This window comes from Neoarius graeffei, chromosome 21, assembly GCF_027579695.1.
Source record: "Neoarius graeffei isolate fNeoGra1 chromosome 21, fNeoGra1.pri, whole genome shotgun sequence".
Taxonomy (NCBI): domain Eukaryota; kingdom Metazoa; phylum Chordata; class Actinopteri; order Siluriformes; family Ariidae; genus Neoarius; species Neoarius graeffei.
Genome location: NC_083589.1, coordinates 30,920,835 through 30,947,586, shown reverse-complemented (window position 1 = coordinate 30,947,586; position 26,752 = coordinate 30,920,835). Strand labels below are relative to the sequence as shown.

General features: G+C 41.4%; 1 protein-coding gene across 1 annotated transcript in view; it reads left to right on the top strand.

Annotated features, from left to right (window-relative positions):
* Nucleotides 1-26,752, top strand: part of LOC132869952 (golgin subfamily A member 4-like) — a 63,117-nt gene that overhangs the window by 13,534 nt on the left and 22,831 nt on the right. The window contains 2 exon segments of the mRNA XM_060903518.1: nt 22,566-22,621; nt 26,548-26,673. Coding sequence (XP_060759501.1) covers nt 22,566-22,621; nt 26,548-26,673 — 182 coding nt within the window.

Here is a 26,752-nt window from a genome sequence, read left to right as displayed (position 1 = left end):
GCCACTTGGACCGTTAGGCCACCGGGATTTTGCCCGGTACGCCAGACGGCCTGTCCAGCCCTGAGCCTATCCCAGCTGACTATGGGTGAGAGGCAGGGTACACCCTGGACAAGTCGCCAGGTCAACGCAGGGTTGACACAGAGACAAACAACCCTTCACACTCACACCTACGGTCAATTTAGAGTCACCAGTTAACCTAACCTGCATGTCTTTGGACTGTAGGGGAAACCGGAGCACCCGGAGGAAACCCACGCAGATGTGGGGAGAACATGCAAACTCCACACAGAAAGGCCCTTGCCAGCCACTGGGCTCAAACCTGGGACCTTCTTGCTGTGAGGCAACAGTGCTAACCACTACACCACCGTGCCACCATTTGTAGCACTCATAATGCAAAATTTAATCAGTGCCATTTAATAAACTTTCTAAAAACAAACAAACAAAAACCTGAATCCTGTCTCTATAGTTCTGATCTGCATTCATATTCTTTTGTGAAGAATTATCTGTTCACTCTGAATAATGTGTTCATACTTGGTCATACCCCAAGTATATTAATTTGCATTTTGTACAGTTTTATAAATTCAGGGTTTTTTTTTTTTTAACTAGTTGATCTTACATCTACAGAAAAATAATAGCTGGTTAATTCCGTCAGTTCTGTTTGCTAAACTTATTTTAATTAATATCCTTTTATGAGGTAATTTCTTCTTCTTTCAGCTGCTACAACAGATCTGTTCCACATATTTGATTTGGCATAGTTTTGTTTAACACCGGATACCCTTGCTGACACAAACCTCCCCAGTCTATCCAGGCTTGGGACTGGTACTAAGTATGCACTGGCTTGTGCAACCCCAGTGGCTGGGTATTTTACCTAATCTGCATGTCTTTGACCTGTGGGGGAAACCAGAGCACCCGGAGGAAACCCCTGCAGACATGGGGAGAACATGCAGACTCCACACAGAAAGGCCTCTCGTTGGCCGTGAGGTTCGAATCTGGAACCTGCTTGCTGTGAGGCAACAGTGTTAACCACCATGACGCCCTTTTTTAAATTATTTATTTTTATTAGGTAATTTATACATTTTAAATCTTTGTGCACTTTCATCTGTATGAAGTGTGACCCTCTATATTTTGACAATGTGGTAGTGAAGCAGAATCACAGACATTTTGAGTGTTATTTGGTTGGTTTTCTAATCATCAATTACACAAAGCAAAACAATTTCTCACATCACTACAGTCAGGCCTGTGGAGCTGCAGTACAGAGGTGTTGGTTTAAAAAGTCCAAAATTGTCTCCCATGAGTCTTCTTGTGTATATGCATGCAGTCTGGTCTGTCCAACCCAAAGCAACATCACTGTGAAATCACATACAAAAAGAGTATGTGATTTTTGTGTTTGTCCTGTTTTATGCCTTTGTGTTTGTCCTGTTTTATGGCAACTTGGGCATAATTCTAAAAGATATGTCTGACACAAAAAAACAAGACAGCTCATCACCCAGAGAACACCATATACCCATGAGGAAGCATGGTGTTGGCAGCATTATGCTATGGGGCTGCTTCTCTTCAGCTGGGACTGGGGCTTTATTGAAGTGAATCATGTCCCCTGACTAAATTTACAATCAGATTCCAACAAATTACAGCAAATACAATGATTACAACAAATACCAATCTATTTCACCTTCCAGCATGATAATGACCCAAAGCATGAAGCCAGGTCAGCAAAGGAACGGCTTCAGAACAAGAAAATCAAAGTTTTGGAATGGCCCAGTCAGAGCCCAGATGTAAATCCCATTGAAAACCTGGGGAACGATGAAGAGAGCTTGAAGAGAGCTGTCCACAGTAGATCCCGTCACATTTTGATAGATCTGGGGCACTTTTGGAAGGAAGAGTGGAATACAACTGCCAAATCAAGATGTGTTAAATTGGTAGACTCTTACCTGAAAAGACTGGGTGCTGTATTATAAGCAAAAGGTGCTGTAACAAACTATTAGTTAATGGGTATGCACATTTGTGCAACCATGGTATTGTATTTTTTATAGTGCTGTCAAAAATGTCGCGTTATTAACGCGTTAACTTGACTCAATTTTAACGGCGATAATTTTTTTATCGCGAGATTAACGCTCTGTGACATGATGTAGGTTTTTCATAAGCTTTTGAAACTGCCAGGAACTTGGAACAAAGACTTTGCAAAAAAACTGATAGCAGCTAGACTGTAATGCCACGCCACGCACAGCCAGAGTCCTCTGCCCTCCCCAAAGAACCAGCACGGGCAGGGCGCGCTAGTAGAGATGGGATTTATGGCTCTTTGATGGGATCCGCATCTTTGTGATCCGTTCTTTGAAAAGAGCCGTTCAAAAGACTGGCTCATTTGGCTCTTTTTAAATATTTATTCAGTTTTAAGAAGACAGCATCTAAAGAAGTCAGATCCCTCTGAACTGTAAACTCAATGCTATCCCAGAAATCCTTCCTGTAATATGCAAATTTGGCCGCCTCTGATTGGACAGCACGAAGCATCAACAGGCAGAAAGTGTAAAAGTACAAAATGTGTTAAGTGAGCTGAAACAGTAAAGATCAGATTCAATGCAATATTTATCAACGAACAACTTAAACTTAATATAATAGTGTACTTTATATTATAATCAAGCATGTCAAGCCTACCGTCACTGTGTAACCTGTCTCTCTGATTAGAGACTAACTCAAACAGTAGATTATTTCACTCATGGTTCTCTTGCTAGCCCCGCTCCGATGTTCGGCTTAGGTTTCACTTTGCAGTGGCTGTGTCAAGACGTGTTATGCTTTGCAATAAAAAAAAAAAAAAAACATTGGTACAAAGCAAGCCCATTAACTTTTTTATGCTGATAAGAGAATTACAATGTTTTTTCATGTGACAAAAATGTGCGATTAAATTGCGATTAATCGCGAATTAACTATGACTGTCGCGACATTAATCGCGATTAAACATTTTAATCGCTTGACAGCACTAATTTTTTAATATCCAATGTACAGGTGCACTCTGTAGGCACAACTTTAGCTTATCTGTTGCTATGCATTGTTTAGCACTTCACTTTTTAAAAAAGAATTGATGTCTTGTGTTTTTTCATACTATAACCTTCCCAACAAGGTTTTGAGACTGATGGTACTCTTCGTACCTGACCTAGTGAATGAGGATGGGTTTATTGATGGAGACTCTACGAGAAAGAGGCCCAGTTCTGATCATGATCACCAACAACCAAAAGGATCAGACATCTTATCTGGTCAACCTGCGTACTTTACAGTACATCATTATGAGCTGACATATGCAAGCACAAAAAATGCACACGGACAGAGCAACAAACTAACATACGTACACACCCAGATGCAGGAGTATCTTGGAATAATAAAAATACCAGCAAAAGGATGAGTAAGATGCTTTCAATCTAAAAGCTAGGATGATACAAAAATGCAGAAGAAAGTTTCTTACATCCACTTTCTCAGCCCATGCAGGACCCCCCATATTCCACTGTTGTTCTTTCACAATAACCCACATTTAATCCAAGTTGAGCCTCCCTGTTCCCCTACAGTTATTCCTTACAGCATCAGCACTCAACTGTTGAAAGATTGCTATGCAAATCTATCTCACTCACACACACACACACACACACACACACACATTTGTGTAGCGCCGAATTGGCTATAAGCCATGTACGACAAGACTGAGTGGAATAATTGTTTTATTCTATCCACATTCACTGGATTTTGAGAAACAGAACATTTTTTTTATTTTTTGCAAATTCGATAAATAAAAACTTATCCAAAACGTCCAACAACATAATTTCTGCTGAGGCGGACTTCTTAAAAACCTACCGATGGCTGCACGAATTGACTTTAGTGTTGTTGGGTTGTGAACCCTTTAGAATTTTCTATATTTCTGCATAAATATGACCTAAAACATCATCAGATTTTCACACAAGTCCTAAAAGTAGATAAAGAGAACCCAGTTCAACAAATGAGACAAAAATATTATACTTGGTCATTTATTTATTGAGGAAAATGATCCAATATTACATATCTGTGAGTGGCAAAAGTATGTGAACCTCTAGGATTAGCAGTTCATTTGAAGGTGAAATTCAAGTCAGGTGTTTTCAATCAATGGGACGACAATCAGGTGTGAGTGGGCACCCTGTTTTATTTAAAGAACAGGGATCTATCAAAGTCTGATCTTCACAACACATGTTTGTGGAAGTGTATCATGGCACAAACCAAAGAGATTTCTGAGGACCTCAGAAAAAGTGTTGCTGATGCTCATCAGGCTGGAAAAGGTTACAAAACCATCTCTAAAGAGTTTGGACTCCACCAATCCACAGTCAGACAGATTGTGTACAAATGGAGGAAATTCAAGACCATTGTTACCCTCCCCAGGGCCCTGTACTACGAACGGAGGTTAAACTACCCAGAAGTAACCCAGGGTTCCCCCGCTAAACCGGGGTTGATAAAACCTGGTTATCTTGTTTGGGGTTAAACGGTACTACGACGCCAGTTATGAAGTTGATTTGTTGAACCTGTGTTAACCTAATCAGGGTTAATGCGAGTTCACGTTAAAGGGGAGGTTATCAGCGCAAATCACCACTGTTCACAATGGCACGGTCGCCGTACTTCACGGAGGAAGAATGCGCTGTCATAATGCAAAGCTACGAGGAGTTCAAAACAACATTAAGCGCAAAATCTAACACAGCGGCTGCCAATAAGGAGCGGCAAGCATGTTGGCAACGAATTGCCGATCGGGTAAATGCGTAAGTACATTCTCCCTTCTACATGTTCCAGAACAGAAGTATAGGATGAGAGAAAGCTTCATGATCAATCACAAGTCACAGAAAATGGTCCTTCGACGTGGCCCCAGTCATATATAGCTTGTTTAATGTCCGAAAAATCCTGAATAAAATTTGGTATGGTAAATTCATGGAGTAGCCTACTTAAGCTGATATGTGCACAGAGTCACATGAATTAGGATGACTGACTGTTCAGTCCCTTTGACTAAGTTGGTGTATGTCCTGTGAACATTTCAGAGGCAACAGCAGTGCCAAACGCACCTGGCAACAGGTGAAAATGAAATATAAAAACATCATTCATAATGGTGTGTGTGTGTGCGTGTGTGCGCGCGTGCAAGCAAGCATTCATTTGCCTTTTATTTATTCAAGTTTTATCTGATTGCGTAATAGTTCAAATTGTTTTGTATATAGTTTATAATGTTGTTGTGTGATATTAATGATAATATTGTGGGAAAACTACTTTGCACAGACGTTCATTTAATTTATTCTATCGTCATTTTGTTTGTTCTATTTTTGTGTATTTTATTTATTTATCTGTTTGTCTAGTTGTATCTATTTTTCTAATAATATATTTTTTGCATTAATAGTTTGTTTTTTCCTATTAAAATAATCTTGTGTTCTTGTTATAACTCTATCTATTTATCTGACTGTTTAGTTGTATCTATTTTTGTTACAATTTCAATATTTTTAATATAGAAAGTTTGTTTTTTTCTATTAAAATGTTCTTGTGTGATAACTAGTTCTTGTGTTATAGTTATTGTAGTTGTATCTATTTTGTATCTCAGACTTAAATATTTTTGTAAAACAAATGTTTTTCTATAAAATATTCTTGCGTTCTTGATAACTATGTTCTTGAGTGGGTTCTTTTTTTTTTTTTACAGAAAAGCCGTTCTGCATGGACATTCATTGAAGCCCTCATTGTTTGTTAATGGTTATTTATGAGCGTTTAGGGCTGTGGCAGCGGGGGCGTGGTCAAGCGCCGGTCTGTGACAGGAGGGCGGAGTCAGGGAAGGTAAGTGGCAGAATCACGTCACCTGAGAGCAATTAACCTGTGTTTGTGTGTCTTCCCAGTGACTGCGCCCTATATCAGGAGGGAGAGCGAGAGCAGAAGGAGCTCATCCCTGTACGAGACGCTGATATATGTGTGTGTCTCTGTGCGTCCGAGATTGTTAGACTGAAAAGTGTGGCAATAAAAGCCTTGTTTCACCTGATCTCTGTCCTGCCGTCCTCTGTTCAAACAACGTGATGAACGCCTCGGGGTTGTCCTGCGGGCCCATCTTGGTGACAATGAGGGGAGACGGGCCCGCGGCCGGAGCGCTGGTGGACCCCGCCGACGCGAGGAGATGCCGGAACGCCTCGCGATCTTCCTGCTGGGCCAGCACCAGGGCTTCGAAGCGCCGCTCCTGCTCCTTTCGGAGTGTGACGAGCGCCTGGTGCTGGCTTTGCTGAGCCGTGGCGAGGGCGTGGACCAGATCGGTGAACGGGGAGGATTCCATGGGGCTGCTGGTTTGGTGCTCCACGATCCCGGGTTTCGGCACCACTGTGGTATTTTCCCTGTGGGTGGGTGGAGCACAGAGGACGGCAGGACAGAGATCAGGTGAAACAAGGCTTTTATTGCCACACTTTTCAGTCTAACAATCTCGGACGCACAGAGACGCACACATATATCAGCGTCTCGTCCAGGGATGAGCTCCTTCTGCTCTCGCTCTCCCTCCTGATATAGGGCGCAGTCACTGGGAAGACACACAAACACAGGTTAATTGCTCTCAGGTGACGTGATTCTGCCACTTACCTTCCCTGACTCCGCCCTCCTGTCACAGACCGGCGCTTGACCACGCCCCCGCTGCCACAAGGGGTTACAATAATGTAAGTCTAGGTTGCTTTATATAAAAGGTATGTCCAGAAATATTGATGTCACTGTCTAAGCAGAGGGATCTGGCTTCTTTAGATGCTGTCTTCTTAAAACTGAATAAATATTTAAAAAGAGCCAAATGAGCCAGTCTTTTGAACGGCTCTTTTCAAAGAACGGATCGCAAGGATGCGGATCCCATCAAAGAGTCATAAATCCCATCTCTAATCTGCGCTCCGATATCGCACGGGTCATCCAGGTACGCTGGCATTGTCTCTAGAGGAAATGTCGGTGGAGAGGTGGTGTTTAAAAAGGGTGTGGTTAATCGGAAACCTCGGGTTAACCAAGAACATAACCTGAGACGAGCAAGTTTGAGATGCAGCGTAAATTGCCATGGCAGCATACCTCGGTTTGAACATAGCCAACTTTCGTAGTATGGGTTAATCGGGAAGGTACGCTGCACGTGATCAAGTTACTCTCGAAGTTACCCTGGTAAGCCAGAAAACCCGCTTCGTAGTACAGGGCCCAGGAGTGGTCGACCAACAAAGATCACTCTAAGAGCAAGGCGTGTAATAGTCGGCGAGGTCACAAAGGACCCCAGGGTAACTTCTAAGCAACTGAAGGCCTCTCTCACATTGGCTAATGTTCATGAGTCCACCATCAGGAGAACACTGAACAACAATGGTGTGCATGGCAGGGTTGCAAGGAGAAAGCCACTGCTCTCCAAAAAGAACATTGCTGCTCGTCTGCAGTTTGCTAAAGATCACATGGACAAGCCAGAAGGCTATTGGAAAAATGTTTTGTGGACGGATGAGATCAAAATAGAACTTTTTGGTTGAAATGAGAAGTGTTACGTTTGGTGAAAGGAAAACACTGCATTCCAGCATAAGAACCTTATCCCATCTGTGAAACATAGTGGTGGTAGTATCATGGTTTGGGCTTGTTTTGCTGCATCTGGGCCAGGACGGCTTGCCATCATTGATGGAACAATGAATTCTGAATTATACCAGCAAATTCTAAAAGAAAATGTCAGGACATCTGTCCATGAACTGAATCTCAAGAGAAGGTGGGTCATGCAGCAAGACAATGACCCTAAGCACATAAGTCGTTCTACCAAAGAATGGTTAAAGAAGAATAAAGTTAATGTTTTGGAATGGCCAAGTCAAAGTCCTGACCTTAATCCAATGGAAATGTTGTGGAAGGACCTGAAGCGAGCAGTTCATGTGAGGAAACCCACCAACATCCCAGAGTTGAAGCTGTTCTGTACGGAGGAACGGGCTAAAATTCCTCCAAGCCGGTGTGCAGGACTGATCAACAGTTACTGCAAACATTTAGTTGCAGTTATTGCTGCACAAGGGGGTCACACCAGATACTGAAAGCAAAGCTTCGCATACTTTTGCCACTCACAGATATGTAATATTGGATCATTTTCCTCAATAAATAAATGACCAAATATAATATTTTTGTCTCATTTGTTTAACTGGGTTCTCTTTATCTACTTTTAGGACTTGTGTGAAAATCTGATGTTTTAGGCCATATTTATGCAGAAATATAGAAAATTCTAAAGGGTTCACAAACTTTCAAGCACCACTGTATATATATATATATATATATATATATATATATATATATATATATATATATATATATATATAAAATCTCATTATCTCTCTAGCCGCTTTATCCTGTTCTACAGGGTCGCAGGCAAGCTGGAGCCTATCCCAGCTGACTACGGGCGAGAGGCGGGGTACACCCTGGACAAGTCGCCAGGTCATCACAGGGCTGACACATAGACACAGACAACCATTCACACTCACATTCACACCTACGGTCAATTTAGAGTCACCAGTTAACCTAACCTGCATGTCTTTGGACTGTGGGGGAAACTGGAGCACCCGAAGGAAACCCACGTGGATATATATATATATAGCTCTTGCTACTTTTTGTTTTGTGTCAATGCACCACTGTACTCTGTGCAATAACAATAGAGGAATTATTCTGATCATGCCACAAACATATTTCCTCTTTGTTTTAAAATTGTTTAAAATTTGAAACATTACAAATTATTACACTGAACAATTATTTTAAAATGTGAGGATTTAAATCTATAAACAAACTGAGAAAAATAAAATATTCAGCTGTCACGTAAACATGAGAACAGACTGTAAGAGCTACAATTCATTCACCCTTGAAATGGATTTGTTTTTCTATCTTAAATAATTTAGAGTGAATATAAAAGTTTACAAGTTAAAGTTTATGGTGGATAAATATTATAATAAAGTTATGAGTTATTTCATTTTCACCTCATGCAGCTTGTAATTACTTTGTCTATGATTAAATGAAAAATCAGTGGAGCCCAAAGGCTTAGAAATTTATTTGTGTGCACATATATACACAGCGCCCTCCACAATTATTGGCACCCCTGGTTAAGATGTGTTAAAAGCCTTAAAATAAATTCAATTTTTATTGCAGAAGCATAATCTCTCATTGAAAATTGTAGAAAAATGTAACCCTTAACTCAATTGAATTTTAAAAAATAAAAAATCCCTGACTAAGAAATAATTATTTTTCATAAAATCACCTGTTCCACAATTATTGGCACCCATAACAATTCCTAGAAAATAAATGTAATTGAAGGATTTCTGTCATTTCTACTATAGTTTATAAAGTCAATCAGAGTATCTAGGAACCTTTAATTAGTAATTCATCACACCCTGTTTCCCTGGGGTATAAATATGATGTGAAACAGAGGCCTATTTCTCTTATCCACTCTTCAACATGGGAAAGACAAGAGAACACACCATTCAAGTAAGGCAGATGTGTGTCGACCTTCATAAGTCAGGCAATGGCTACAAGAAAGTCTCCATAACAACCATCAGGCGCTATCTACATGCCAACAAGCTATTTGGGAGGCATGCACGGAAAAAGCCTTTTCTCAATTACAAGCATAAATGTAAACATCTGGAGTTCACTAAGCGGTACTGGGACTTCAACTGGGACCGTAGGCTTTGGTCAGATGAGACCAAGATAGAGCTTTTTGGCAAGAAACACTCTAAGTGGGTCTGGCATAACACAAAAGATGAGTATGCGGAAAAGCACCTCATGCCCACTGTGAAGTATGGGGGAGGATCAGTGATGCTGTGGGCCTGTTTCTCTTCCAAAGGCCCCAGGAACCTTGTTAGGGTGCATGGCATCATGAACTGTTTGAAATACCAGGACATTTTAAATCAAAATCTGGTGGCCTCTGCCCGAAAGCTGAAGACGGGTCGTCACTGGGTCTTTCAGCAAGATAATGACCCTAAACATGTGGCCAAATCTACACAAAAATGGTTCACCAGACACAAAATCAAGCTCCTCCCATGGCCATCTCAGTCCCCAGACCTCAACCCAATTGAAAACCTGTGGGGTGAGCTGAAGAGGAGAGTGCATAGGAGATGACCCAGGACTTTGGATGATTTCAAGAGATTGTGCAAAGAGGAATGGTCGAAGATCCCTCTCTCCGTATTCTCCCATCTTGTGAAATGTTATAGGAGAAGATTAAGTGCTGTCTTGTTGGCAAAAGGGAGTTGTACAAAGTATTAACATCAGGGGTGCCAATAATTGTGGCACACGATTTCATGTAAAAAAAAAAAATTATTTCTTAATGTGGGATTTTTTTCCCCACTGGATAAATGTACTTGAATTAAAGGTTGGATTTTGCATTGTTGTCCTATATTATTTTTTTAAATGAATTTATTAGAAGCCTAGAACATATCTTAACGAGGGGTGCCAATAATTGTGGAGGGCGATATCCATTCAAACAAAAATAGTTTATTTATGCCCAAAGTGTATAGGCTACTAAACTGACCACATTGATCCAAACTGATCAGTGATTTGTTTTCTTCATTCTCATGACAATAATTAATTTATGGAGGGAACGCTGTATATAATTATATAAGACCAATTTAAAGCCTTGATGACAGAAATATTGATGGAAACCGTGTTTTGACCGCATCACACAATTGCTCGGATTTATTTATGTATTTATTGATTTATTTGTCATGAGAATGGAACGTGAACAGAACGTGGAAGGGAACGTGAATGGAATGACGTCACAGAACAATTCTGGCCCGGCAAAAAAGAAGGCGGAGCTTTCAGGTGATCTGAAAGTGTGTGCTCGTAAGGTTTGTTGAGTTCAGTTCCACTCATCGAAAGAGTAAATGGTTAAGTCCCCGAGCTCAATTGCTGCCTGCAGGAGGCATCATCGACAGAATCATCGACGCCTCCTGCTGTTCAAAGTCAGAACTGCAGCCCCAGCAGGCGCTACTCGAGGTGAGGGCGAGAAAACACCTGCATCCGAAGGTACAACGACTCCTCAGTCCAGGGCCCTGTACTACGAAGCGGGTTTTCTGGCTTACCAGGGTAACTTCGAGAGTAACTTGATCACGTGCAGCGTAACTTCCCGATTAACCCATACTACGAAAGTTGGCTATGTTCAAACCGAGGTATGCTGCCATGGCAACTTAGGCTGCATCTCAAACCTGCTCGTCTCAGGTTATGTTCTTGGTTAACCCGAGGTTTCTAATTAACCACACCCTTTTTAAACACCACCTCTCCACCGACATTTCCTCTAGAGACAATGCCAGCGTACCTGGATGACCCGTGCGATATCGGAGCGCAGATTAGAGATGGGATTTATGGCTCTTTGATGGGATCCGCATCTTTGTGATCCGTTCTTTGAAAAGAGCCGTTCAAAAGACTGGCTCATTTGGCTCTTTTTAAATATTTATTCAGTTTTAAGAAGACAGCGTCTAAAGAAGCCAGATCCCTTTGCTTAGACAGTGACATCAATATTTCTGGACATACCTTTTATATAAAGCAACCTAGACTTACATTATTGTAACCCCTAAACGCTCATAAATAACCATTAAAAAACAATGAGGGCTTCAATGAATGTCCATGCAGAACGGCTTTTCTGTAAAAAAAAAAAAAAAAAAGAACCCACTCAAGAACATAGTTATCAAGAACGCAAGAATATTTTATAGAAAAACACTTGTCTTACAAAAATATTTAAGTCTGAGATACAAAATAGATACAACTACAATAAATATAACACAAGAACTAGTTATCACACAAGAACATTTTAATAGAAAAAAACAAACTTTCTATATTAAAAATATTGAAATTGTAACAAAAATAGATACAACTAAACAGTCAGATAAATAAAGTTATAACAAGAACACAAGATTATTTTAATAGGAAAAAACAAACTATTAATGCAAAAAATATATTATTATTAGAAAAATAGATACAACTAGACAAACAGATAAATAAATAAAATACACAAAAATAGAACAAACAAAATGACGATAGAATAAATTAAATGAACGTCCGTGCAAAGTAGTTTTCCCATAATATTATCATTAATATCACACAACTACATTATAAACTATATACAAAACAATTTGAACTATTAGGCAAACAGATAAAACTTGAATAAATAAAAGGCAAATGAATGCTTGCTTGCACGCGCGCACACACACACACACACACACACACACACACACACACACACCATTATGAATGATGTTTTTATATTTCATTTTCACCTGTTGCCAGGTGCGTTTGGCACTGCTGTTGCCTCTGAAATGTTCACAGGACATACACCAACTTAGTCAAAGGGACTGAACAGTCAGTCATCCTAATTCATGTGACTCTGTGCACATATCAGCTTAAGTAGGCTACTCCATGAATTTACCATACCAAATTTTATTCAGGATTTTTCGGACATTAAACAAGCTATATATGACTGGGGCCACGTCGAAGGACCATTTTCTGTGACTTGTGATTGATCATGAAGCTTTCTCTCATCCTATACTTCTGTTCTGGAACATGCAGAAGGGAGAATGTACTTACGCATTTACCCGATCGGCAATTCGTTGCCAACATGCTTGCCGCTCCTTATTGGCAGCCGCTGTGTTAGATTTTACTCTTAATGTTGTTTTGAACTCCTCGTAGCTTTGCATTATGACAGCGTATTCTTCCTCCGTGAAGTACGGCGACCGTGCCATTGTGAACAGTGGTGATTTGCGCTGATAACCTCCCCTTTAACGTGAACGCGCATTAACCCTGATTAGGTTAACACAGGTTCAACAAATCAACTTCATAACTGGCATCGTAGTAACGTTTAACCCCAAACAAGATAACCAGGTTTTGTCAACCCCGGTTTAGCGGGGGAACCCTGGGTTACTTCTGGGTAGGTTGACCTCCGTTCGTAGTACAGGGCCCTGGTGTAATGATGCAGTGCTGAGTTTCCTTCTTGCGTTTCATAGAGATATTTGTTTGGCGTGGCTTTTAGACACTTACCGGTAAGGGCGTGGCTTTTAAACACCTGGCCTTAAGCACGTGACATACACACTTTTTAAGTGAATGCTTAGAGTTTGTCGCCTGAAAGTGCCAGGCTCTGGTTGCCTAGGTAACCCTCTTGTGTATTTCCCACCCCAAATGTCTCCGAGTGAAACAAGTACTAGCTGACTAGTTCCCCTCAAGACAGTGTAAGCATATGAACAGAGTTCTGCTTCAACAGTGACAATTCAACCACGTTTAATTACTTTTAGTCTTTTAGTTCACAGGTAGCACAGTTTAGAGATCAATCCTGGTTAAGGTGCACTTTAAGCTGTCTAGCTTATTAAAGATTCAAAGATTTTTTATTGTCAATTCACCAGAGGTGGACAAAGTACCCAACTTCATTACTTAAGTCAAAGTACAAATCCCACTGGTCAAATGTTACTCCGATACAAATGAAAGTTTTCCAGTCAAATTTTTACTTAAGTTAAAGTACTGAAGTACTTGCTTTTAAAAATACTTAAGTATTAAAAGTACATTTTCTGTCAACGCATTGTTGTATTATTGCCACAACGCTTACAAAACCTAATGCCGTTACCAAACACAGAAATGTGAATTCACAAAATGAACGCATGCTGTGCCATCATAGTGGTTTAACGTTAAGCTAGCTAGTCAGTGAGGCTCCACCTGACATGCTAGCAAACTCTCTTCAAACTCGAAATCATACTGGGTAGCTAACGCTACTAGAAAAGAAAGATTTCTATGTTCTGTTTATTTGGCAAGATTATGCTAAAACATATTTCTGAAAGCACTTCAGATAAGTTAACGTTATTCATGTTAGCGTAACTCTATTTTTACATGCTAACTAACAGTGTCCAAGTTAACTAGCTATGTGTTAACGTTAGCCGTGGACAAGGCGATGGCAACTTGGTGGGCAAATCCATAGAAAGTCATTTGACTAACCAGACTGCATACTATAGTTATTGCAATGTTATCGCTAGCTCTAAAAGCACAGACAACTTCATTGCAAGCTTTCTCTTGGAATAAAACGTTTATATACGCCAATATGCTCCCACAGGTTGGACGGCGAGTTTTTGTAGGCCGTGATGTGGTCCGTTTTCGGCAAGCATTTAAAACGAAACAAATCTTTAATCCTTTCAGAAAACCAAAACATGGGTTCTAGGTATGGCCATGGGTGTGTGCATTCTCCAGAAGAACCGCCTCCTTCCATTGTGCCATCAACTGATCGTGTTAAATAATGCTGATAAGAAATCACTGAACTTGATTTTATCCAGTCTATGGACGTGACGTGACCCTAGTGATTACTGATAGGCTGTCTCAGTGTCACCTGCGAAAAAAAACAATCATATTTTCGAAAAAAAAAACATCCACTTTCAAAGCCACTTCATAGTAACAAGTAACGAAGACCTTGATAGAAATGTAGTGGAGTGAAAAGTACGATATTTGTCTTTCAAATGTAGTGAAGTTAAAGTCAAAAGTTTAAAAAAAATACTCAAGTAAAGTACAGATACTCAAAAAGGGTACTTAAGTACAGTACTCAAGTAAATGTACTTCGTTACTGTCCACCTGTGCAATTCACTATATATCCAGGACATATAGGAGAATCAAAATGCCTTTTCTCTCTCACCTTATTTGTAAAATCAGATTTAAAAAAATATTTATATTAAGAAAAACTAATATATAGGTAAAAATGCACTCTAAAATCAAACAGTTGTGCAAATACAGTACAATAACTGTAATGGAGAAGGTGTTTAGAAGAGTAACTTATGAGGTGTATATGAACAGTAGTGCAAATGACCAATAGCAGCAGATACAGCAGTAATGTAAATGATTGTAGTGTGATGTGCAAACGGATGAGATCGAGTTTCTTGTGTAAATGAATGTGTTACAGACCAGGGGTAGGGGGTAGGTAGTGGACTGAGGCTACATCCACACGACAATGGCAACGAGATTTTTTTTTTTTAAATATCGCGTCCACATGGGCAACGGATCAGTAAAATATCAGGTACATATGGCAACGCAACGATTGTTGAAAACGATGCAATACACATGCCACACCACTACGTGCGCTGTAAGACGGTCCCATCGGAGACACCAGAACAATAGAAGTAGACGCATGCGCATAACTGCGCATGCGCACAGTGACTATCCCTGTCACTGTCACACGCACACACTTTCTCACTCCCTATCCTATGGATATAGTCCCTTTAAATCACGTGCTCGTTTTTTGAATGGAGACGCGGAAAGAGGAATGAACGGGGGTAGATGGAAGCCGGTACGCCAACATTCTGATATCCTCCAGAATTCTTTAATGGTCCGGAATAAATTGAATGCTACGTGTTGATGGATTACTTTATTCTTCTACGCCCTTTTTGAGGAATGTATTGTCGGACTTAAACCAACATCTGAGGAGGTGAGATCGCTCCTTTTTTTCCCTATTTTTGCTGGCGGGATTGACTCTGCCCTAAGGGCTATTCTCTCACTGTCTCTCTCTCTCTCTCTCTCTCTCTCTCTCTCTCTCTCTCACTTTGCACCATTACACAATAAATATTCACAGTGAAAATATTTTGTAAGCGCGTTTCATGAACCAAGTTATAGGATTTGTTGACAACTTGCATCGAGTTCGTTACACTTCTACCTGGCGTGAAGCACATGTGGCTGTGATGTCATCGTAAATAAATCCGTTCTACTTATCCAGACGACTTCGCAACGGCTCCGTTGCCAGATTTTTCCACTCTGGAACCCGTTCTCAAAAGATTTCATTTTGGGGCACCCAAAACGCCGGTGCCGTGTGGACGCCAGGCTGAAACGATAAAAAATTTTATCAGATTCACCTGAATCCGTTGCCGTGTGGACAGGGCCTGAGTTCAGCATCCTGACAGCCTGGTGGATGAAGCTATTCAGTAATCTTGTGGAGCAGGCCTGGAGGCTCCGGTACCTTTTCCCTGAGGGCAGGAGGCTGAAGAGTGAGTGTGAAGGGTGGGAGGTGTCACCAGCGACGCTGATGGCTCTGCGGGTAAGACGGGAGTGATAGATGTCCGTAAGGGAGGGCTGAGGGGTACCAATGAACTTGCTGACCGTGTTCACTATGCATTGCAGAGTCTTCCGACAGGAGGCATTGCAGCCTCCGTACCATGCAGTGATGCAGCCAGTGAGGACACTCTCAATGGTGCACCTGTAGAAAGAGCACATGGGGGGGGGGACTCGTGCACTCCTCAGTTTGCGGAGGAAGTAGGGGTGAATTTGAGCCTTCTTGGCCAGCAATGCGGTGTTGTTGGACCAGGAGAAGTCCTCAGCGATGTGCATCCCTAGGAATTTGGTGCCGCTCACCCTCTCCACTGCAGCACCGTCGATGGTCAGAGGGGGATGCTGTGAGTGACCTCTTCTGAAATCGACCACAATCTCTTTGGTCTTCCCCATGGTCAGGAAGAGATTGTTGTCTTTGCTCCACTGGACCAGTTGGCTCACCTCAATCCTGTAGTTGGCTTCATCGTTGTTAGAGATGAGGCCCACCACAGTTGTGTCATCCACAAACTTGATGATGTGGTTGGTGCTGTAGATTGGTACACAGTCATGGGTCAGCAGGGTGAAGAGCAGTGGGCTGAGCACACACCCTTGTGGGCCCCTGTGCTCAGCATGATGGTTAACTGGTGATATATATAGTGATCACAATGACTGGCTAAAGTTCACCAGAATAACTAATCAGAAGTTTATAAATAGGGCAATACGGTGGTTTAGCACTGTCTCCTCACAGCAAGAAGGTTCTGGGTTCGAGCCCAGTGGCCAACGGGGGCCTTTCTGTGTTTTTCTTGCATGTTCTCCCCGTGTCTGCGTGGATTTCCTGCAGGTGCTCCAGTTTCCCCCACAGTTCAAAGACATGCAGGTTAGGCTAATTGGTTAGCTCTAAATTGACCGTAGGTGTGAATGTGAGTGTGAATGGTTGTTTGTCTCTATGGCCAAGTTTACATTAGACCGTATCTGTCTCGTTTTCTTCGCGGATGCACTGTCCGTTTACATTAAACCGCCTGGAAACGCCGGGAAACGGGAATCCGCCAGCGTCCACATATTCCATAGGTGGCCAACCCGCGGCTCGCGAGCCGCATGCGGCTCTTTGCCTGGTGTCATGCGGCTCTCACCTTCACGTCCAAGTTGGTGTTCGTTTGTGGTTTTATGTGCGTTTTCGCTTCACTGCAGTTAATTACGGTTATTTTATTTAAGGTGCTTCGCTTGGTTTCATTACGGTATTTTCACATCATGACAAATGCGCAGGTGCGTGAGATGATATGTTAAATTCCCCTACAAGTAGCACTTCTGCTGTGTGTGTGTATATGTGTGTACATTTGAGTATGTGAATGTGTGCTGATGTGAATTCAGATACACTACAGGCCAAAAGTTTGAACATACCTTCTCATTGAAGTAGCGGGTGACCGTTTGTGATGCTAACTGCGTGTGTGAGTATTGTACTATCCCTGCTGCTGAGGCTTGGGATACGCGCTGGGCGCACAAGCCTGAGTAGTGGGTGAGTGCTCATTCAGTTTTGATGCCTTGAGTGAGAGTAGAGTATACTGTAAGTGTAAATAGTCATGAGAACACAGAACACATTGAATGAGAAGGTGTGTCCAAACTTTTGTCATGTAGTGTATATACATTATGTATTTGTTCATTTGTTTTCCAGTTATCAATTTGTGTGTGTGCGTGTGTTCTTCTTTCAAAAATTTGAGCATTGTATTATATTTTATCTATATTTGCACTTACACTGATCACTGTTCCCAGTGCCTATGGAGCTTGTACTGTTTGAGGAAATTAAATTAGCACTTTAATTTCCATTTTCCGACTGACTGTATTTATTTGAATACTTATTTATTTGAATGCAGGTCTTGTGCAGGTCATGCAATTGAGAATTCAAGCTGAATCAAAATGGCTTTTGCATTTTCGATGTTAAACAGGTAACTCCAAAATGCACTAGAATACAGGAAATTGCATCTAAGAAATCCAAAATTTTTCGGGGGAGGCCCCCCGGAACCCCCCCAATGGGGGGAATCCCCACATGTAAACAATGTCTGCCTTTGTGCCCCACCTACAATTTTCTTCACCAGTCGCCACTCTTGAAAATGACTGGCCTGTGGTCTTGGTACTGCAGTAAATGTATCATCATGTTGGTGTGGGGCATTGGTTAAGTTGGAGTGTGACATCAATGTGGCTGTGTGTGTGTGTCCACGCGCGCAGAAGGAAGGGTAATTGTGTGCCCATGTTCATGTGCCGATGTGGCTCTTTGCCGTAACACGGTAAGAATTGTGGCTCTTGGGCTCCGACTGGTTGGCCACCCCGACATATTCAATCCAGATCGTGTCAGCTCCGGTGCTGTGTAAACATTGAGAATACGCGGATACGCTGTGCTGAGCTCTAGCTGGCGTCGTCATTGGACAACGTCACTGTGACATCCACCTTCCTGATTCGCTGGCGTTGGTCATGTGACACAACTGCTGAAAAACGGCGCGGACTTCCGCCTTGTATCACCTTTTATTAAAGAGTATAAAAGTATGAAAATACTGCAAATACTGATGCAAATACTGCCCATTGTGTAGTTATGATTGTCTTTAGGCTTGCCATCCTTCCACTTGCAAGTGGTAAGTGATATGCGCTGGGATCACACACACAGTGGCTCAGTCCCGAATCACAGCTTGTGCACTTCACTCGCGCGCTGTGTGAGCTGCGCAGGGCTGGAGTGCGCACCCTCCAGAGGGCACTTGCTGTTCAGGGCGGAGTGATTTGGAGCGCAGGATGCCTGCGGAGCCGAGCGTATCCGTGTATTGGTGTTGCTGTGTGCACGCAAATCGTGTATTGGTGTTGCTGTGTGCACACTAATCGTTTTAAAAACGTTAATCTGATGATCCGCTGATACGGTCTAATGTAAACATGGGCTAAGTGTCAGCCCTGTGATGATCTGGTGATTTGTTCAGGGTGTACCCCGCCTCTCGCCCATAGTCAGCTGGGATAGGCTCCAGCTTGCCCGTGACCCTGCACAGGATAAGCGGTTACAGATAATAGTCCATGAGCCAGTAGGGTTGATGGGTATCATCTGAAGTGAATAAGTTTTATGGTGATTTTCTGGTATTTTGGAGCAAAAGCAGTAAGAAAACACATGATAGCAATGATTCGATGGTAGCTTGTGGGTAACAGTGCTCCTTAAAGTATGGCTCAGACATGGAAACAAGGCTGAAGCTGATTTGACAAATATATATATGTCTTTTGTCCACCAAAACCTACGAAACACTGACTAACAGTAACATTTAACAAAAATAGAATATTTCTTACTATGTGTTCATTTCACAAAGGGTTGCTACTGCTATATAACACTGAAGTGTTGGCTTTCAAAATGAGACATTCCAAGCTTTGTTTATTCAACTTTATCTTTTTATTGTTGTTGACATTGTCTCTGATTCTTCTTCAGTGTAGATATAAATCAAATTATTAAAACAAATGGGTCATGTGATCTACATCCTTTATTTATCCTTTCAATAATTAATAGAAACTGATTGCACTGTAGGTATTTTGTTTAAACTGAAACTAAATGAAAGTACGTGTTATTCTTTATATGTATGAGCCTGTGTAAACTATATTCTAATAGTCTTCGTCACTGTCCACGCCATGCTCATCATCTTCGTCGGGCCTTTGAATCTCCTGAAGAGAAGCTTGGTTCTCACCTTCTGAAAGTTTGCACATATCAGTACATCTTAGTTAGGGGAGACGCGTTTCCTAGTGCAGTTGCATGCTAGGAGTTCAAGGATGGCCTCTGGTGCTGGTTTTAAATCCATCCAGTCTACGACTAATTTGGCAACACCATCTTCATGCTCAGTCTTCCATCCCCATCCAACAGGGCTCGGCACCTGTGGGTCTTGCTGCAGACACCATTTCCAGTTAATGTACTCAAACACATCAAACACATGATGTCAACCTTATAAGTATAATTATGTCTTTAAAATGCATTTTATTGCTTGTAAAAAGCATTTATTGTTGGTTATACTTGTACTTTAAATAAAGGGTCTGGTATGTTTCAGCTGAGGAAGAGGGGTGCAGATAAACCCGCTACTATGCAGGAGCTACCACCGATTCATTGCTATCATGAATTTTACAACTCTACTATAGTATGGCTTTTCAAAAATATCATGAAACATATTCACCTCAGATGATACTGAAAGCCCAAATTTTGCAGTCTGGCTCATGGACTATAATGGATGGATAGTTTCTTAAAATATTTATTTTTAATATTTTATTTTGTCTTTTTGGTAAATTTATTTTTGTTTGGCTTGATACTTTACAACGTCTCTTTAAACTTGATCAAGTTTGCCATTTTTTAAATGTAAAGGATTAAAATACTGAGGTACGGTACAGTACAGTGGCGGCACGGTGGTGTAGTGGTTAGCACTGCCGCCTCACAGCCCAGAGGGTTCGAGCACAGCAGCCAGCGAGGGCCTTTCTGTGTGGAGTTTGCATGTTCTCACCATGTCTGCGTGGGTTTCCTCCAGGTGCTCCGGTTTCCCCCGCAGTCCAAAGACATGCAGGTTAGGCTAATAGATAGTTTTCACATGACGTCACAGAGTCGGGGATTCCCTAGTGGCGGCCATCTTGCGGGTCAAGCTTACCGTACGGGTCATTGAGCACACATTGTAACGCGCGAGTACAAAGTCTTCAAAAGAACCCAAGCAGGCTTTTTAAAGCTAGCAATGGTGCACACCTGTTGTATTCACGGCTGTCGTAATAGGTCAAATGATGAAGTCAAGCGGAGCTTTTATGGGATTCCCACTGTACGGGAGCACGAAGGCGAGCAAACAAACTCAGCATACAAAGGAGAAATCTATGGCTTGCGAGAATCAACCGCAAGGATTATCAGCTTTCCAAACACAGCAAAGTCTGCTCCGATCATTTTATAAGTGGTAAGTTGTTTAAATAAACAATCAATTGTGTTTAAGTTTGTTTTTGGAAACCAAAACATCATGTGAATAATCTCTGGAGAATGCCTAACTGGAACCGCTGAGTGTACGTTTACATTGTAATGTACACTTAATATCGCTCGTTTGTCACGTTTCTATTTGAAACTTGTCACTTCACTCACACAAGGGTCATTTTTGAAAAACATTTTAGGTCTATTCTGTATGATTTGATTTGTGTTTGGGATGCAAACAGCGCGCCTTTTGGCGGATGCCGCCTGAATCGCGCAGATCCGATTTTTTTTTTAGGGGGGGTGTTGGAGTGTCTGATTATAATTTCAAAGTAAATTCTGTATTAAAATTACTAAATAAGCAAATCCATTACAGTCCATGAAACAGGAAGTATAAGGATGAGAAAAAAAACAGTTTAAATCGGAAAGCTGCGCACATTTGCGCAGCCCGAGCGGTGTGCAGGACTGCGCAAATGTGCGCAGCTTTCCGATTTAAACTGTTTTTTTCTCATCCTTATACTTCCTGTTTCATGGACTGTAACGGATTTGCTTATTTAGTAATTTTAATACAGAATTTACTTTGAAATTATAATCAGACACTCCAACGCCCCCCCTAAAAAAAAATCGGATCTGTGCAATTCAGGCGGCATCCGCCAAAAGGCGCGCTGTGAATATATAAAGTTGTATATATCAGACAGCCTTTAAAGTTTGATGAAGTCAGTTTCAGGCTTTGGAGCAGGCTTTGGCAGTTTCAGGCTTTAGCAGCCCTGCATAGTCACTTGAAAATGCATCTTTGTCCACTTCGTAGGGGTCAATTCCCCCAATCAAGGCCAGTTTGGCTGCATACCGTTGTCGCGAGATGTCGTCTAATGTATCTATATACTTCTGTTTGCTTGATTTTGCCGACATTGATCTTTATTTTAGAAAACTGACTATATAACTTCATAAATTCGTCCGAGATAACGTAGCTGGTAGTGGCGATGGTCCATTTTGTTTGCCCCGCAAGATGGCGGCTGGGGGGCGTTCCCCGGAATGCCGTGACGTCAGTGAAAACTATCTATTGGTGGCTCTAAATTGACCGTAGGTGTGAATGAGAGTGTGAATGGTTGTTTGTCTCTGTGTCAGCCCTGTGATGACCTGGCGACTTGTCCAGGGTGCACCCCGCCTTTCGCCCGTAGTCAGCTGGGATAGGCTCCAGCTTGCATGCAACCCTGTAGAACAGGATAAGCAGCTACAGATGATGGATGGATGGTACAGGACAGGTACCTGAAAACTCTACTTAATTACAGTAACAAAGTATTTGTGCTTTGTTACTTCCCACCTCTGGATTTGTGCTAAAATAATTAATCGAACAAATCTTCTTAAATAGCAAATAAAAATAAGAACTGCAATCTCTCTTTCTGTCCAGGTCCATGAAGGACTTTAGGTTCATGAATGTGTTAAAAAAAATCTGTGTTCTTAGTCTTAGCCCCATTAGACAAGTACACATTGAACATCAATGAAAAAGCGTCAATACTTGTGCTGTAGAGGTACACCCAGATCAGAAGGGTACACCCAGATACACTACTGCTTGTCTGGTATTCAAACCATATATAATATAGGCTGAAAATTATGGCTTTTTTTTTTTTTTTTCATTTAGACCCAGTGTGTAACCAGGCCACTGAACCAGCTCAGGTTCCTCAGGACCAGGTCAAAGTAAGTTTGTTCTGCTCCTAACTTTATCCCTGTAGTGTTTTACGTTTACAGACTCTTACTAACAGCAGAACTGCAGGTTAATATGTCCAGCATTCATACTGTAATGTTCCTTTATAGTAGTAGCACATTGAACACTTTTTAAATAGAGGGCAAATCTCAGCACTGCTTCTTACGGAAGCGTATTGCTGCCAAACCAGAAAAAAGAAAAAAGATAGAACTCGAAGCCAACGGCGTCGATGGGGATGCCTCCGCCCGGTAGACTACACTCCTTATTAAGTTGTGATTTGGGGATGGACATTTGACCTCACAGTAATCTTGACCTGGTGAAATTACTTGTATCAGCCTTGGAGACATTGTGTTCACAAGGTTTTCAGACAGACATTTGACCTCACAGTGACCTTGACCTTAGACCTTTTGATCTCAAAATCTAATCAGTTTATCTTTGTCCCCAAATCCACAAATGGTGAAAGTTTGGTGAAATTCCTTTCATCTGCCTTGGAGATATTGTGTTCACAAGGTTTCCGGACAGACATTTGACCTCACAGTGACCTTGACCTTAGACCTTTTGATCTCAAAATCTAATCAGTTCATGATTGTCCCAAAGCACACGAATGGTGAAAGTTTGGTGAAATTCCTTTCGTTAGCCTTTGAGATATCGCGTTCACAAGGTTTCGGGATGGACGCACGCGGACAGACATTTGAACTCACAGTGACCTTGACCTTAGACCTTTTGATCTCAAAATCTAATCAGTTTATCTTTGTCCTCAAATCCACAAATGGTGAAAGTTTGGTGAAATTCCTTTCATCTGCCTTGGAGATATTGTGTTCACAATGTTTGCAGACAAACATTTGACCTCACAGTGACCTTGACCTTAGACCTTTTGATCTCAAAATCTAATCAGTTCATGTTTGTCCCAAAGCGCACAAATGGTGAAAGTTTGGTGAAATTCCTTTCATTAGCCTTTGAGATATCGCGTTCACAAGGTTTCGGGGTGGACGCACGCACGCACGGACAGACAACCCGAAAACATAATGCCTCCTGCACCTTACGGTGGCGGAGGCATAAAAATCAGTATCACATAATAATGTGTGAAGTTTATTGTTATAACAATATATTTTTCACGTTATAACAATATATTTTCATGTTATTACATGAAACGTTTCATGTTACAATGTGATAATTTGGTATCACGTTATAACGTGGCCATTTATACTGTTAAAACATGACACTTTTCATGTTACTTAACAATTATTCACCAAAGGCGAAGGGAATAATTATTCACCAATATTCACTGAGCCTGAGGAGGATAATTGTTTTAGTATAAATATGCAAGTGATTATTTCAATTTTTAAAAAATCATATTTAAAAAAATTATTTCAATCTTCAAAAGCAGCATGCAAATGTATTGTGCGCAGACTTGTGTCGCTTATCTATGCGAGTCACATAAAATACTTTGTTTTGAAATCGATAAAATAAATCACAATTCAGCTTTACAGTGTCTTGCAAAAGTATTCATCCCCCGTGGTACTTGTCCTGTTTTGTCGCATTACACGCTGGAATTAAAATGGATTTTTGGAGGGTTAGCACCATTTGATTTACACTTTAAAGGTGCAAACATTTTTGTTTTTTTTCTTTTTTTTATTGTTACACACAATAATTAAGATGGAAAAAAAAACAGAAATCTTTTTCTAATGTATTTTTTGGGACTGTCCTGATATCTATTTTTTCTAATTTACTTTTCTGTTTTCTGAGAGTGTTAGATAAAATTCTCAGTTTGTTGTGGGAAAAATCCAAAAATCAAGTTTTCCATTATATGAACATTTTAAATATTTGGATTGAAGAATTTGGCAATTATGCAGGAGGAAATGAAGTTTGGTGATGATTCTAGCACTAGGTTCAGGAGAGCAATCCAGACTTGATGCTCATTTTTTACACTTTTTGTCAGGAAAACAATGCATTAAAATTTCATCAGAAGTCTGATTAATACAAGGATTCTGTGTCATGCATTATTGTATTGGTGGCTGTATGGTCCATTAGATACTGTAGATCAGGGCTGGGTTTCCCGATAACGCCCTTTAGAGCGAAAGAGCGAGCTGAGAAACTCTCCTAAGCAACGAACGTTGTCTCTGTACGTGGTTTTCCCAAACTCATTCATAAGAAGGAGTCTAAAGAGCAACAGGACAAAGAGCGTCTTTGCAATGCACGTCCCCAATATAGGCATTAGTAGTTGCTAAAGGCGATCGTAATGTTGTTGCTGAAGGCATTACTAGTTGCTAAATGCAGTTGATAAAGTCACATGGCATTCATTTTTAACCAAAATCTAATGAAATGTAAAGTGTTTAAAATAAGATAATATATAATATCATATGGAGGCATTACATATATAATGTGGTAATCAATTAATGAAACTATTTTAAATTTTTGGCATTTTTTTTATTCCGAGCATGTTTTTAACTAAATGAACAAATGTTCACATGAAAGAATGAGCAAATAATCTCATCTCATTATCTCTAGCCGCTTTATCCTGTTCTACAGGGTCGCAGGCAAGCTGGAGCCTATCCCAGCTGACTACGGGCGAAAGGCGGGGTACACCCTGGACAAGTCGCCAGGTCATCACAGGGCTGACACAGACACAGACAACCATTCACACTCACATTCACACCTACGGTCAATTTAGAGTCACCAGTTAACCTAACCTGCATGTCTTTGGACTGTGGGGGAAACCGGAGCACCCGGAGGAAACCCACGCAGACACGGGGAGAACATGCAAACTCCGCACAGAAAGGCCCTCGTCGGCCACGGGGCTCGAACCCGGACCTTCTTGCTGTGAGGCGACAGCGCTAACCACTACACCACCATGCCGCCCTGAGCAAATAATAAGCTAAATAATTAGGTAAATGTGTTCCCCGTGCTCCTTAGGTACACACCACACACAGGTCAAAACCTCTCTCTCGCACACAGACACAGAGGTGCAGAAATATGTCTCATTTATGACATTAAATGAGTTAATCACTTGCCTAATGGGGTTAAATGTGATTAAAATATGGCGATATCAATATGATATTACGATATCCATATGTAATTCCATAACATATTGAAATATATTCATAATGTTTTGTGTATATTTATGTAATAATTAACTTGATGTGGCGGCACGGTGGTGTAGTGGTTAGCGCTGTCTCCTCAAAGCAAGAAAGTCCTGGGTTCGAGCCCAGTGGCCAGCGAGGGCCTTTCTGTGTGGAGTTTGCATGTTCTCCCCGTGTCTGCGTGGGTTTCCTCCGGGTGCTCCGGTTTCCCCCACAGTCCAAAGACATGCAGGTTAGGTTAACTGGTGACTCTAAATTGACCGTAGGTGTGAATGAGAGTGTGAATGGTTGTGTGTCTCTATGTGTCAGCCCTGTGATGACCTGGCGACTTGTCCAGGGTGTACCCCGCCTTTCACCCGTAGTCAGCTGGGATAGGCTCCAGCTTGCCTGCGACCCTGTAGAACAGGATAAGCGGCTACAGATAATGGGTGGATGGATGGAATTAACTTAATGTACTTGCAATGTACAAGAAAAATAATTTAACACCATCAGCAGATTCAATACCAGTTTCCCCCATTGACTGTGAGAGTCCCTCGGAGGCGCAACACGCAGTCTGTATATTCGGCAGCAAGCGAGTCGCTCGTTGTTTTGAACGAGTGGTCCAGGTCTCTCATACAGTAAATTCCGAGCAAACTAAAGGACTCCTTGAGCTACGATGTTGTTCGGGAAAAGCACGTTAGCTTGACGATGGATCTTAAGAGGTAATTTAAGACTCTCTTGGCCTTAAGAAGCTTTGGGGAAACCCACCACAGAGCAGTACAACTAAATATGATGTTTGGTCTGAATTCAGGAGTACTACTAACACCTAAAGCCAACAATATTTGCATGATGAATTTCAGGATTCTGTGATTGAGGCTGAGAAGAAGATTCAGAAGCTTGTGGCGTCTAATACTCAGCTGGAGAACAGAGTGAGGGAGCTGGAACTGCTCTGTGAGACGCACAGAGATTGGGACATGAAACGCAAGGTACAGGAGATTAGCCACTGATGAAAAAATACTTTTAAAAAGTACAATATGATCACCATACCATGGGAAATATTGAGAG